The sequence below is a fragment of the Pseudochaenichthys georgianus genome, chromosome 8 (assembly GCF_902827115.2).
Source record: "Pseudochaenichthys georgianus chromosome 8, fPseGeo1.2, whole genome shotgun sequence".
In the NCBI taxonomy this organism is placed as follows: domain Eukaryota; kingdom Metazoa; phylum Chordata; class Actinopteri; order Perciformes; family Channichthyidae; genus Pseudochaenichthys; species Pseudochaenichthys georgianus.
This window is the reverse complement of record NC_047510.2, coordinates 26,469,584-26,484,649: the sequence shown is the minus strand read 5'-3', so window position 1 is coordinate 26,484,649 and position 15,066 is coordinate 26,469,584. Positions and strand designations below refer to the sequence as shown.

Here is a 15,066-nt window from a genome sequence, read left to right as displayed (position 1 = left end):
GAGTGAGGCTTACCTCAAAAACCACACTGCTATCAATCACCCAAACTCGTTAAAGAAAAGCAAAGGCAGCTGATGATAAATGCATTTAGGGACGCACCCCACTGTGTACCCTTTATAAATATGACCTTGTGTCAAGAGCCAAGGAGTGACGAGACTGAGGAGTGTCTCGCTCCAAGCGCCTTGGTTTGTGGAATGAAGACACTTGGTGGTGGAGGGATATTTTAGAGGGGGGTTTTGGGGGGGAAATTCAGGAGCCTCCTGTTCCTGACGAGGAGGGGGCTGCTGTGGAGTTGCTGCTGTTCTGGCCTTTTCCTTTGTGCCTCTGGCCGCCCCTTCTCCTGCCACCTCCTCCAGACTTTGGCTGCAAGGGAGAGATAAGGAGAACACTCGATAAGGCACCACCATGACCGAATATGTTATTTACTCACAACGTATCAAGATCACCCGGCTATGAACTCAACTGTCTTGCTTTAGCCAAAACACAACCTCCAGTGTTCTTGTTTTAGTTTTAATTGACCTATTTTACCGTGTTCTCTTTGTTGCCCTCCTTTATCTGAGGGTCTTCATCCCCCTCTCCCTTTGGAAGCCAGCCACGCAAGCAAAGTGGGGTTGGGTGGGTTACAAATAGTAGTGATGAAGTAATGAATGAGTGTGAGCGTGAGTGGTGGATAAGATAAAGCAAGAACATAACCAAAAGGAAGGAGGACACAATGCAGTTAGGGCAAGTTTACATTAAGAGATTCACTACCTCACTAAATAGCACTTTATAAAGTAGCATGTCTCACCGATTGTGTTGCGTTTGGGCCAGCTGACTGTGATATCGTTGGAATATCGTCCCCGGTTGCCGTGGTGCCGTCCTCTCTGCGCAGCGGTGCTTTCTTTGTGGACTGCATCTTGATTTGGGGAGGTTTGGAATTTGATGGTAAATTATTGGTAGATTGCAGCAGCTGAAAAGAGTGAGAGTGGATATAAGAGTGAAGAAGATTGTTTTAAAAAAAAGTCGACGTGTAAAAGTAATGTGTTGATGTTTGTTGCTGTCGTCTTTAAAAAAATCTAATAAAAGTATTTCTGAGGAAGAAAAGTCGATATATTTGAGCCTGATGCCCTCACCAAGAGAAGATATCAGGTTGTTCATTCCATCATTGTAAAGGAGAAAAAAGACTCATATTATTCCTTAAATGTTCAGGTATGTGCCCTCACACTGCTTTACCTTAGTGATGGTTCCCACAGCCTTGGTGCGCCCCTCCCTGAACACCAGCCTCTGGTCGCAGTGCAGGTACTCGGGGGTCTTTATGAAGCGGAAATGGACCGAAGCCTTGTCCCCTGTCCGTAAGCAGTCTCTGTTCATAGACAAGATGGTGGCAGTCTGCCTTATGCTGCCACAGTGGACTGAGTGGAGGGTAAGGAGAAGGAAAAGAAACGTTAACATTTTGTTTCTTATTAAAGAGTCACTTAACGGGAACTTATTGCTTAAGTGTTTCTTTGAGAGGGTGTTGATAAATTGCCCTGTACTCCTATATAATCAAATATCATTCTTGATGACATCTTTTTAATCAAGCAAAACGTAATACATATTCAATGTTGGCTACTAATCTTGAAGGCAATTAAATGTTCAGTCAATATTTTAAAGCTGCTTTGGAAACCCACAAAAGTGTAATGTTTCCCTCCAACTCCCTGTCCCTTCTTCCACACCATTGTTACCCACCCATGGCCTGGTATCTGGGGGATATCGTAGTGGGATGATGCAGCACCAGGATCTCAGCCTCAAACTCCCAAGTGGCCTGTGGGCAGACCCTCGGGGAAACCATCACCATGCCCTTCCTGATGGTCGAACGCTTGATCTATACAAAGGGGTAAGGATTACATAAGAACCAGACAGAGGAAAAACATCAGAGGAATGTCAATTTATCAAGACTCTTTTAATGATTTCTATAAAACATTTCGGCATGTTTTTTGAGCTGGAAAAGATGGAAAAAATAAAGGAAAAAATGATACATTTGACCATTCAGGTTTTATAAAACCTTTCCCCCAAAATATACAAATACACAGTTTGAACAGTCAGTTAATTAAACAAGACTTTAAAAAATGCACTCCCAGATTTCCCCCTTACCTTTTTGAGAGCGAATGAGGCCGTCTGGCCCCCTCTGACCTCCTTCACAGGCATTCTCTTACGGTGGATTGATTTCACAGCAATGGGGATGAAGCTGCCTAAGGGGTCCGGCCCTAGTAGCATTGTATCATTCAGTCGTATGAGTCCACGTAAAGTAGTGCCAGAAACTACTGTTCCCACTCCCTGCGGCATAAAAACAAAACCGGTGTTAGGTTTGCACCTGTAGCACGATACTCCTTCACTCTATGCTGTTCACTAGGTTAAGTGATTTGTAACTTGGTAACTTACCGGTACAGAGTATGTGTCGTCTATCTGAAACTCAGCGTGCTCGTCGTCTCTGTAGGACGTCCTGGAGGAGAGCAGGTTGAGAAACGTCTTGAGCAGATCCATGTTCTCCCCGCTAACATTGGAGATCTGAAAGATTGGACACATCCTGGGGAGGACAACACAAACATGTTAGGAAAGATAAGCTGTTTCACTCTTACTCTGAATCTGGCCAGGATAGTCTTTGTACCTCTCTGAACTGAAGTTTGAAGCAGTGACTATTACATCATCCTTGTTCTGTACGAGGACGGGTATCTTCCTACAGCCGGGCGACTTCAGTAGCCTCTGGAGCAGCTTCAGTGTCTCTAGGAGCAAAGTATCACAACAAGTTTTTTTTAAGTGTTTAAAGTCGGGGACAGTACAACATTTTCATTAAAAGCTACGCCAATCGACACACACTCACTTAACTCATCCTATTGTTACATTGTGTTTTCAGATGTACGAAAGAAACACATTTCAGAGTTATAAAAGAGACTGACCTTGCAGTATGTTGGCCGGACACATGTCTATTTTGGTTACCACGACGAACACAGGCACATTCAGGGCTAAGGCCAGGCCCAGGTGCTCTTTGGTCATCCCTACGATACCTGCATTACTGCCCACCTGGCGAGGCAGGGAGAGAGAAAAATCTTTGTCTATATTTTAATAAAAGAAATAAGCAAAAAGGGTATTTGTTGTACAATGTAGACACTGGGACATTTTACATTTGGGTACATTATAAATCTTGTAATGGTTTCATCCAAAGTTGAAATGTTGAACTGCTTGTGTAAAGATAGAAACAAAACATGCAGGCAGATACTTTCATGTGTTTGTAAAAATATGGCACACATTCATGATATTCACCAGCATAATAACATCATAATATGTCCTCCTTCCTGATCCCCCTTCTCACCATAAGCATGCAGAAGTCAGGCAGGTGTCCGGTCATCCCAAACACGGTGGTCTTGAGGTATTTCTCATGTCCGGCCAGGTCTATAAAGGTAATTACTTTGGAGGACTTCTCACAGATTTTAGTCCAGTCCAGGCTCCCACCATGACTATCTGGTTTGTTCACCACCTAGGGGCACACAAGTATTATTGCATTTAGAATGATAATGCTATTGAAACTTAATATAACTCAATCAAATTAGCTATATTTCTGATGCTTAAACAACCATTCTTTCAGAAGGCCCTCTCACCTGTCCCTCCTGGTCGAAGCCCAGGATATCGTTGCCCACGCTGCTCGTCCTGCCGCTCTCCATCTCGTGTTTGTGTCTGAAGAGCTTTTGCCGGGCAAATCCCCTGCCATTGTCCAGCTCGCCATGCGTTAACACTCCCAGCAGAGTACTCTTACCAGCATCCACATTACCCACGACTGCAACCCTGAGAAAGAGAGGGAAAGACATGTTAACCAATGTAGTGAAAAAGAAAGGTGTTATGTCAATGGACATAATTGTAATCATGTCCCCTTTTTATTTTGATCTTTGACCACTCACCTGACCTCAAGGAAGTCCAGTTCACCCACACGCCGGCGGATCAGATAATCGCGCACCAAACCGGCAGCCTCATTTCGCTCCCGGAGCGTAATGAGATCAGCATCCACCTGCTCACACATGGAGCCAACTGTGGCTACTGAGGCCTCCATATCTTTCTCATCCAGACCCCAGTCACCCCCATCTACAACATGGAGACACAGTAGACCGTTTAACAAGTGATTTGTACAGGTTGTATAAACTGTTTTGGATCAACTGAAACTTAAAGGTATTTTCTCACCTGAGCCCATCCCGACCACATAGATGGTCTCCCCACATCCCTCTTCCATCCTGTCCCGTAGCTGGCGAAGTAACGAGTCATACTGCTCTCCATTTGGGCTAACAAGTGCCAGCTGTAGGGTGGGTGCATTCAAGGGGAAAGGAAACAGAGAACAAGTGGCTGTTGCTCCATGGTTGTTTGACAATAAATGTATAATCAAAGCAGATCCTTTATCCAATGAGTTGCAAAAAGTCATTCACTTTTGGTGATTGCTTAAAGTGCGATTGTTTTCATGAGAGACAGTGACGGGAATTAAAAGTAAACATCGTTTGGGACCATTTTCTCTCAGTTATGACAACTCTTATAATTACTATGTAATTTTCAGTAAAACGTAAACCAAGGAGGAATCAAGAGTTGCACTACACACAACATGCAGCTGTCTTTTTCCCATGAAACACTTCAAGGTTACATGTGGACACATACAGCAATATTGACTAACTAAGATTAGGATAGTAACACAAACAAAAGCACTGCTCATGCTACTTCAGCACAAGTGTTAAGGCATGTTGAGCTGTTTATACCATGTTACAATTAAAAAGGATTGTAATTATTGTATTGCCGTATGTGAAAAATGTGCCTTCCTATTGCAGACCTGTGGTTTAATTGCTTATAAACACTCATAACATTGGATAACAGCCACAATTGAGAAAAATATAAATGTTGTGTGAATGTACATTGTTTGTTTACTACTAAGAGAAACAGTACACTTAAGTGTCCCTGAGACTCCTGGTTATGATGGTGTTATTAATATTAAAGAATATGCAAAAACAGGCTATTGATATACAGCTAATTGATGGAGCATGGATCAAGGTTTCTATATTATTGTGCCAAACGTGTGATGTCAAATGAATAATATAAAAAGAAGTCAATAAAAGTACACTAGAAAACTATTCAGAGCTAGACCCAAGCAGAATACATTGACAGGAGCCACAGGAAGAAGGGACTGACTGCACCTGACGCAATCCTGAGCAATCTGCTTGAGGGTCATGTTACACCATTTGTAATGTGAAATGTGACGCTTCAGGACATTACTGTTGCCCTCATACAGGTCTACATCCATGTGCAACTCATTTGACAGGTCTTAGGCTACTACTTAATCTACCCTATTTATTTTCTTAGGCGTTCTTGCTGGTAAAGGTCCAGCAGGCAAGCCTGACCTTTATCTAGTTATCTTCTGTATTTCATCATCGTATGTGTTTGAATTGGGTTGACACACTACGTCAAGCCAATGTTATGGTCTGTTTGACAACACAGTCTTACACGTTGCTCTGCCTTGCTTTAAACAGTAGCAGAAACAACATATATGGTTGTCTACAGACATGTTTTGGCAGCATATGGTGCAATGAAATGTGTTTCGACTGATTAGTAATTCATGTAATGTTAGCGTTAGGTCAGGTTGCTACGTGCTAAAGCATCAGCTGGGGCTAGCGTTAGTCACAACTAGCTACTTTATTTACCATCAGCAAAAGCAATAACATTACCCTGAGTCCAAAAAGTCAGTCGTTAACTATAGGGTACTAAGGGTACTGAGTAGTTGCAGACTGGAGCAGCATGATGTTTGGTAATAACATGGTAGTTCATGCAATAAACACATCATTTGTTTCATTCATTCATTCATTTACCAGGAGCCGTTAACGTTAGCCTTGCACCGCTATGACAGCCAGGGCCTACCTTGTTGGTGAAGTCAACAGGGCGGTCCTCGGGCTCGCCATTGAACATGTCCCCGTCATCGAAGCACTCATCCCCGGCGTCGTCCTCGCATCCTCCCCGGTCCGGAGCAAATATGCTCGCAGGGACCAAAGCATCAGCCAACGCTATGGCGCATGGGGTTAAACCTGGCTCATGAGCCGCTGCTATTGATGCCATTGTATGCCAGCGTTGCAGAGATAAATGTCAACCTGTTCCAATTGTTGTGATGACTGCCGGCATCAAATACGCATAGAAGCAATGAAAGCTCCAAGCTACAGCCACAACACAGATAAGGTCAGTCAAACTGTATCTCCTCACTTTAGCCACCATCTGCTTATTTATATGTTTTTAGTCCGCATTCAAGCCATTTAAAAATAAAATATCCACCAGCACCTTATCAATATTAATGAGGGAGGTGTGTGTGTGCAGGCATTTTTACTTCTTATCACCAATAGTAGTAAAGTAAATATGAATATGTTAGCAGTAGGCTATGCCAATAGCAGTCAGGGGGATGTTCATATTATTACAAAGTGGACCCGTCCCTCTGAAGCAGGGCGGGATATGTTTGACATGGTGTAATCAGAGTGTAACACTCATGTACTAGCCTAATGCTGATGTAATAATGAACACAATAATACATTTCATTTCCCTGTTTTTAGCTGTGAAACATTAACTCTCCTGGCCTTATGAGTTTGCTTTGACTGAAATAGAAAATACGTTGACAACAGTTTGATAACTAAAAAAAGTGTATAATAAAGAAATATTAAAGAAATAATAGGAATTCCTCTTAGCCTACACCAGCAAGAGTGCCTTAATCATTAAGAAAGTAAACAGCACTAGGATACATCATTATTATAACTATCTAGAACTGCCAAATAAGAGAACATACATTGATGTAAACCATGGTTGGGAAAGCAATTCAAGTTTGTGTCTTGGCGGGTCAAATTTATTTCACATTACATTGGTATTGCATTTTCAGAAAGCAGATTACCCAGGGTTACATCAGAAAAGTATTCCTATTAACCTTTGGCTCCTATATCAATTTCATCGATGTTTGTCCACCTCTGATAAGCTGTGCAATATACTTTGATACACTTTTCTATGTTTACATGTGACATCTGTGGAAATGAAAATGGTGACGTTAACCTTGTCTTTGTACCCTTTAACAATTGGTATCCTGAAGTACTGTAATCCTTGAGGAAACAGATACTTTAATGTTACACTGAAGTGTTTTATAATCTTTGAGAAAACAGTGCGGGAAGAGTGGGGGAGGTGATTTTGTTAAATAATGTCAGGTCAAACAATTAGACTCAGGTTCGGATTGTAAAAATGTAAGTAGCATGTTGGATGAAGCATATCTGAATATTACGTGTGAAGTGTCAGTGCTCTTTTACTTTAGATTTCTTAAAAAGTAAAAATACACATGTGTATCATCAGTCAACCATCAAATGTACTGCAGTTGCCTCTGTGACCACTGGAGGGCAGTGGACAATAATATTTCTAAATATACTCAGGTTAAAACCGTTAAAACTAAACAATGTGTGTGTGTGTGTGTGTGTGTGTGTGTGTGTGTGTGTGTGTGTGTGTGTGTGTGTGTGTGTGTGTGTGTGTGTGTGTGTGTGTGTGTATGTGCGTGCGCGCGTGCGTGCGCGTGCGTGCGTGCGTGTGCGTGCGTGTGTGTGTGTGTGTGTTCTTCTTGTGAAAGGATGGGTTGTGATAAGATCTGCTGACTGTCTTAAGACTTGGTCTTGGGGTAAGAACAAAAATGAGATCTCTGTGCCATATTGAACCCATATGTAATATCCCCAGACACATCATGTCCCTAGATTCATCGACAGTTGATGAAGCTTTTACCAGGCCAAGGTTTGCTGAGAAGGAGTTAAATGTCGGCCCCGCTGTGGCCTGGACACTGCCAAATCCTTAAATTGCAAATGCCAGAGCTGAGCTAAATTCCACGGATGTGTAATTCCAAGCTGGAGTGTAATTGTGAATGTGTCGTCAGTGAACATAAGTTAAAACAGACGGAATGTTAGAAACAAATGTCATCAGAGTGTTGACCAGCGGACATGATGATAAACACTTCATTACCCTAAGGGCCAACACTCTTGCATCCTTCAAAATAGCTCTCAAAGCTCCCTTATTCACTCTAGTTTTCAATCTCTAATCATCATCATCTGATTTTGTGTAAAGCATCTTTGAACATTAGGAAAAGCGCTATACAAATGTAATGTATTATTATTATTATTATTATTATTATTAGAGCCTGCACACAGATGTGGCAACTGTCCACTCACAATAACCATACTGGGTGGGCTGCCATACTGTAGTTTTGAAAAAAATTGTAGGGTCCAATTCGTACAGAATGTCTTTCTCTTTCAAACAAACCCTTTGACCCCTATAACCTAAGTTTGTTTTTTAATCTTAGTTTAAGTCAAGCTTCTTCAGTAAACAGATTGTATTTCTTCTATTCAAAAGTCTACCATTACAATGTAAAGGCTATTACATAAGTACAACTATATGCTGCAACATGATGCAAGACGCAGGTCACCACGAGAACCATTTCCAGAAAAGAAAGTCTCTACTTTTTGACTGCTGCTCCTCAGGATTTTGATATTAAATTACTTTGCATTGCATTGCATTGAACTGTAGGGTAAGTGTCTGGCTCATTCTCTGTGAGTCACAGCAGCTGCTTCAGTCGTATGTCAGCAGATGAAAGTCATGCCTGATGCTGGCAGTGAGTCATAGATTCAGATCGTTTGGAGAATTTGACTCAGTTTCAACATTTCACTTTGGCCTGTCCCCTAACTGCAGTTTACTGCAGGCAGGACGGCCTCACATGTTTGCCATTTGATCCTTCCGGCAGCTATATACAGTCAGTGCACATTAGGGCTCCTGGCCGTGCCAAATATTTAGTTGTCTCCCTAGCAACAAATGCATTCTATTTCTGTCTGGGGCTCTGTCCCCTCTCACAGTTAGACTCCACACCAGCGGGTCATAATCTAACGGTCTGATGTCAACAAATCAGTAATCCTCCTCACTGACGTCTGCAATTATTTGTTAAGTACAAAATTAGTCATTTACAGACTTTAACAAACATTTGACGTCATCGGTTGGATGGGCTGATGGTATTCGCTGCTTGGTTTGTCACTCAGATTGGAGGTCCCTCCCACACTGTATATATTCTCCTCAGAGGGTGCAGTGAGGCCCTGCAGCACTCTCACTTCTTCTCAGCTCCAGTTGACTGACTACATCTGCAAAGATGACTGTAAGTGTAATTTTTAAATGTTATCCTGTATTGCTTTCACTTTGTACTTTGTGGCTTAAAAGAAGCAGCATTATTGGGTCTTATTTTAAGTGGCACTGACAGATGGCTAAGCGTCAGCTCACTCGATGCTGTGTCGATGAAACTGAGCCAGCTTCCTATGCTCGACTTAAAGCAGAAACTAAACCTAAAAGTGTAATGTGCTTTTGGGTTTTCCTGGCTCCTTACCTTTTATGGTCAACATATTCACCACAGGCCACACGTGCACGCACATTAGTCATGTTTACAAGTTCTTTAAACTGCTGCAAGTGCAAATGCTTTAAACCCTGCAATCTGGAACAGGAAGGTCTGTTAACATTTGTCCTTTTTATTTAAATCATCTCAGTCTTGATATCCATAGCTGATCACTAGCAGCAGTGCATTCTGGTCCCTTTTGACTCATAAACTGAGTAGATTACGATAGCGGCCCTGTATCCCTCTCGTTTTGGTTGGCTACAGGGGAAAGCATGTGTTGGTAATGAGCATGAGCATGTAGGGCACCGTGAGGTGGGAGCAGTGGGTTTAAATCACATTACAGGATCAAATTAAATGATCATGTGGAGGCTGTAATAGATGCCGACTGCACTGTAATTCTCAAGCCTAGCTCCTGGAGGGATCGAGTCCTCTGTGGCAGATTGTGAAGGCTTTTTTCAGGCAATTCAGGGAGTGGCCCTGAAGACATAAGATGTCTTATTTGTATTGAACTATAGACATTCTAGTAGAATGATATATATTTAGTAAAACATATACAACTCACTTTATTTTTGGTAGATGTGTTTTACTTGACTGTGCATACTTGATTTGAGTCACTTCAAGGACTGATTGTGTACCCTCTCAGTGATGAGTTGAATGAATGAAATGATCTCTTACACCCAACAGAATGCAGATTCCTAGACAGTAAGGTATGGGAGGGATGCAGAGTGACTGCACCCCACCCCACTCATCTCAAGCCCCAGTGCCATGTGTTATTCACATACTTTACAGCAGGGGTGTCAAACTCAAGGCCCGTGGGCCAAATCCGGCCCGCGACTTCATTTCATGTGGTGCCACAAGAGCTTGCGAAGAATATAATATGTTTATTATACGGTTACATGCTACTTTACAGAAGCACGTTGCCCACAAACGACATGTCCCACAATGCATCTTAAATTGGACTTTTTCTCAGAATTTGACTTTTTTTGTCAAAATATGCCTTTTTTCTTAGAATTAGCTTTTTTTCTCAAAAATTACTCTTTTTTCCAATGTCACTCATTTTTTTGTTTTTCCAGAATGTGGCTTTTCTTTTAAAATCATATTGTGACATTCTTACTGAAGATACTTGCAATTATTTGCCCTAGACTTCTGCTTTCAGACGTAGTTAATTGTGAAGTTACTTATTACCCTATCCGATAATAATCCAATGCAGAGGCTAATGTAATATACAATACATTATTTTATATATATTCAATATTTATATATGTATTTTTATATAGTCTTAAAGTTACAACCGGCCCTTTGAGTGCAACCATAATGCTGATGTGGCCCGTGATGAAATTGAGTGTGACACCCCTGCTTTACGGTCATATGGAAAGAATGTCCTACCCATGCACTAGACCTGCCTTTTTCAGAGTATTTAAAGAAGTTTCCAGGTGAACAATATCACTAAAGTCCTTAGGGCATTATGCCATTGCTCACTTCTTTCTATGAACGTTTACATGCCTGCCCACGTAATCATCCTGACATTTTACTTGATCAACTAAGTAAACATCCTTTAGTTATTTTAAACGGGAGAGTGTGTACAGTACTTCTGTTGGCTGTATCTCACAGATTAGCAAGGATTTTTTCCAACAGCTGCAGTGCATCAAATTCCCACAAGTCATTACATTGTTTGTTCCTCTGTAAAGCAAGAACAGTATCCCAAAGGCAGTGACAACATGCAATTTGTTAGAAAAAGAAAGCACAATTTCTGCATTTAAAGAATATGTTTCTCAAATGTAGGTGCAAATGGTGAAACACATCATATTCAAAAATATTACAACAACAACAACAGCTTATGTCCTTTAAGAATCCAATTTGTCCTATGCCCCATAGCCTTTAGCACCATGTTTCACTATATTGTGAAAAGCTGTTAACCCTCCTAGGCTGCTATATTTGTACATGTTGTCCTGGTGACAGCTAACAGTTCCCCAGATACATCATTTAACAAAATAACAAAATGTGGAACTGCAGGATCTGTGTTTCACAACTCAATTATAGGTTGCTCAAGTATCATTTCCTAATAGTGGCACAGCTCACTATTCCCTCGCCACATGTACAGAGGCAACGAGCTGAGATTTCTTCTGTGCTCAGCCTTTTTCTTTCAACGTATACTTCCCATCCAGTCTTGCACTTAGGAAAAAATGACTCATTTTGAAGGTCTTTCTTACAAATGTAAACCTCTGCCAAAATCTGCATGGAGAAAAAGGGGCTGTGGCAAACGATAGGACAGGAGAGAGCTGGAATATCTGATCAGGCGGCCGGTGGGAGAAAATTGAAAACACATGTGGTTTAATTTCTACGGATGAATAGCGGATTGGAGAGTTGGCTGAGGCCACCATTCCTGCTTGTTGCCTGCAGCTGCAATACTAAATGGATCTAGTAAAACTCAAGTGGTATTTCCACACAATAACGCACTGTATTAAAATCTGGTCCACAGAGTATGATGATAAAGAACATGTCCTTCAAGGTCGGGCAGACCCTGACCATTGTTGGAGTCCCCAAACCTGACGCTACAAAGTAAGTTTTTATCACATAATTAACAAAGGGTGGCTGAGAATCCTGTTCCCTTCTTCTTGTATACTTTCTGTACTTCTGAATTCAACACAAAGGCCATTCTACACACTAACACACAGATGGAGGTGGAATCCGTGATCAGTCACTGACTACTTATCATCTCCCCTCAGTTATGTGGAGGTGATAAACATGATAGTCAGTGGGTGAAAAGGGAAACCAACTGCAACTGCTCAGTTTGTCTCAATATGTTGTGCTCTTGCTGCCCTCGTACCTTTTTGAATCTAAGCAGCCATATTGGAAAGTAATACATGTTCTTGTGACTTTTTGCCACAGTTTTGCAGTGAATATTGGCCCCAACGAGAAGGATATTACGATGCATATCAACGCTCGTTTTAACGCCCACGGGGACGAGAATGCGGTGGTCTGCAACTCATACCAGGACGGCATCTGGTGTGAGGAGCACCGAGAGGGAGGCTTTCCTTTCTCTCTGGGAGAGGAGTTTAAGGTGAGAAGTTGTTTGTGTGTGTGGTATGTCCCATGCCTATTTCTGTCCTTTCTGTGAGTGACCTCTGTTGGAAAATGTGTGTCACTGCACCGCTGTTAACTATAGCCATCGAAGCACAGCTTGAAGGACTTGCAGGCATCAGTTTATATATACATTTTTCATACTACAGTTGTTTAGATTGTTATGTTACAGCATGCTTTGGCTCATTTCAATTAAATCAAAAATTACATGGACGAAGGATGAGGTATTATGTTTGAAATGTCCACCATTAAAAGGTCCCCTATTATACTGTTTTTCATCAATATATAAATAAAATAAATAAAATAAATAAAATAAATAAAATAAATAAAATAAATAAAATAAATAAAATAAATAAAATAAATAAAATAAATAAAATAAATAAATAAAATAAATTTGATCATTGTAGCATCCCATAATCCCCTCTGTTTCAGCCCTGTTTCAAAAGTGCTGATTCTCTGTCTGTTACTTTAGATGAAAATAAGGAGCCACTCCCCACGCCCCTCTGAGAGATATTTGGTTAAAAAGAACACAATGGTGCTCTCGGAGGAGATTCAGGTGATAAGGTTGGGGGTACCTTGGTTGGTGATTGGCTAATGGTTACACGAGCCAAACATTTTTTATGACATCATAAAGTAGCCAAAATCTGATCAGCTCATTTTCAGACAGGTTTTTATAGAAATGGATCAGGACAAAAAGTGAGCGAATCTTTTTTCCTGAAACTTTCAGAATCTCTTTTCCATGTTGATGCATAAAAGACGTGAACAAGTGGATTTTGCACAATAGGTGACCTTTAATACATTGTACAATAATGCACTGTAAGCTCAGTATGTAACATCTTTGTCTGCATATTCTATTCTTTTTTCTATTGGTCTGTATACCATATAGGTCCTCATTGAATTCACCCCGACAGAGTTCGTGGTGAGTTTATCAGATGGCTCCTTGATCCACTTCCCCAACCGCATGGGTGCAGAGAAATACTCGTTCATCAGCTTTAATGCGGGAGTTCGCATCACAAGCTTCGAGATCAAGTAAACCTCCATGCTGCCAGGAGTCTTTTGCTTGAAATTCAGTTTTTCTTTTTCAATTTGTCCAGCAGTATGTCACATTTAGCCCCAGCTTTTAAGTTTGTGAATACCATGAGGTATCAGCAGTGCCTTTCATGTTTCTCACATAGTGTAAGTGTGTAAGAATGTGTTGAAATGTGCGTATGCAAGCAAACACAGAAACAAATATGGATACATAAGATGGACAATGTCATAATGTTCAGATGTACAAATGCATACAGTAAACATCGTAACTGCATAACCTTCCTGAACACTTGACAGAGCTACGGACTGGAAAGAAACCAAACATACAATTATCCCGTTTCATTTTTTCGCTTTGCAGTTTGCAATGTTTAGTTGAAATGTTTTGCAAAAAATCTAAACCGATTGTTATCTAAGGTGCTGCATGTTCTCGTTTTCCCTCCCAGACATTCCAGATTGATATCAAAGTGTAATGCCTTTACAACATGAATAAAGCATATCCTTCATAAACATGGACTATGGAGACTCTTTAAACGTATTACACAAGCACTTTATATCGGAATTGATTGAGGAAACATCCCACCTCCTTGCAACATCTACACTGCAGTCTTCGTCAGACGGCTACGCTCATACTTTTCGTGACTTTGACATTTGACGAGCATATGCTCCCAATTAAAAAGTCATACATTCCCAAACAGTGAACCCAATTTCATCCCAGTTTGGCTGGAAAGTTAATGATTCCGCAGGGCTAATGATTTGTTCTCTTTCTCTGCTGTAAACAGTCCTGAACGTACCTCACACCAAATCAACACAATTAGCCATGTTAGCCAGTAGATGTCGCCATTGCTATAGTAATGCAATTAACTTGAGAATGTTAGGTGAAAATGGTTCAGGTCACGCAATGGTTACAACATTGTTTGAAGTTTGAACCTATGTCAATGCCCCCTGTGAAATAGTTTGTTTATGCACAGATTGTCATGATTGATTAAACCTTTTCCATGCACTTCTTGACTCTCTTGAAATGGAATAGATGTACAATATTAAAGGCAACCAAGAGACATCCTTCACTTGTGCAAATATCTTTCAACTCAAGGTCGAGAAGAATGATGTGAAGTGATATCTTAAACACAAATCCATAATACGACAGTTCTATTGATCCCTTGATGACCAGCATAATGTGTTCGACATGTACGAAATGTCACCGAGTTAGGAATACAAATCAAAACCAGGAATACATCTCTGCAGTACCGGACACCATAGGTGTATGTGTGTTTTAGAGGCTCGTGAGCATTATAATAATGTCATCTGATGTAACAGAAGGCAATGTGCGTGAGGCTGATTCAAGGAGAGAAGGATAGAGGAGAAGAGGTAAGGAAGAGAATTTTGAGTTACAACAGGTTCCAATGCTGTGATGCCTTGAAGACAAAGGCTGAGAGAATGCAGGACAACCAGGACTCATTAACAGCTCCACATGAGTGTGGCTGTGGCTTTGATGCATGTGTTCAGTCTGAGGTTTTTTCTAAGCTATACAGGTGTGTGTGTGTGTGTG

The 15,066-nt window shown here is 41.1% G+C and overlaps 2 protein-coding genes across 3 annotated transcripts; one reads left to right on the top strand and one right to left on the bottom strand.

The window, feature by feature from the left end:
* Positions 1-17: 17 nt before the first annotated feature.
* On the bottom strand, positions 18-6,266 carry gtpbp1 (GTP binding protein 1). Of its 2 annotated transcripts, none has more exons than XM_034088789.2 (13): positions 5,897-6,266; positions 4,187-4,298; positions 3,910-4,090; positions 3,613-3,796; positions 3,327-3,491; positions 2,914-3,037; positions 2,625-2,739; positions 2,399-2,543; positions 2,111-2,293; positions 1,706-1,841; positions 1,211-1,389; positions 786-947; positions 18-361 (listed from the first exon to the last, which is right to left on the bottom strand). In XM_034088789.2, exons 1-13 carry the CDS (start codon positions 6,089-6,091, stop codon positions 248-250), a joined length of 1,995 nt encoding a protein of 664 aa, XP_033944680.1. In that variant the 5' UTR covers positions 6,092-6,266; the 3' UTR covers positions 18-247. The 2 variants fall into 2 exon arrangements, with proteins under 2 accessions (XP_033944680.1, XP_033944681.1); XM_034088790.2 differs by having other exon boundaries at positions 786-893.
* A 2,809-nt stretch (positions 6,267-9,075) lies between these two features.
* On the top strand, positions 9,076-14,027 carry LOC117450807 (beta-galactoside-binding lectin-like). Its single transcript, XM_034088791.2, has 4 exons — positions 9,076-9,179; positions 11,890-11,969; positions 12,300-12,471; positions 13,378-14,027. Exons 1-4 carry the CDS (start codon positions 9,174-9,176, stop codon positions 13,522-13,524), a joined length of 405 nt encoding a protein of 134 aa, XP_033944682.1. The 5' UTR covers positions 9,076-9,173; the 3' UTR covers positions 13,525-14,027.
* The last annotated feature ends 1,039 nt before the right edge of the window (positions 14,028-15,066 follow it).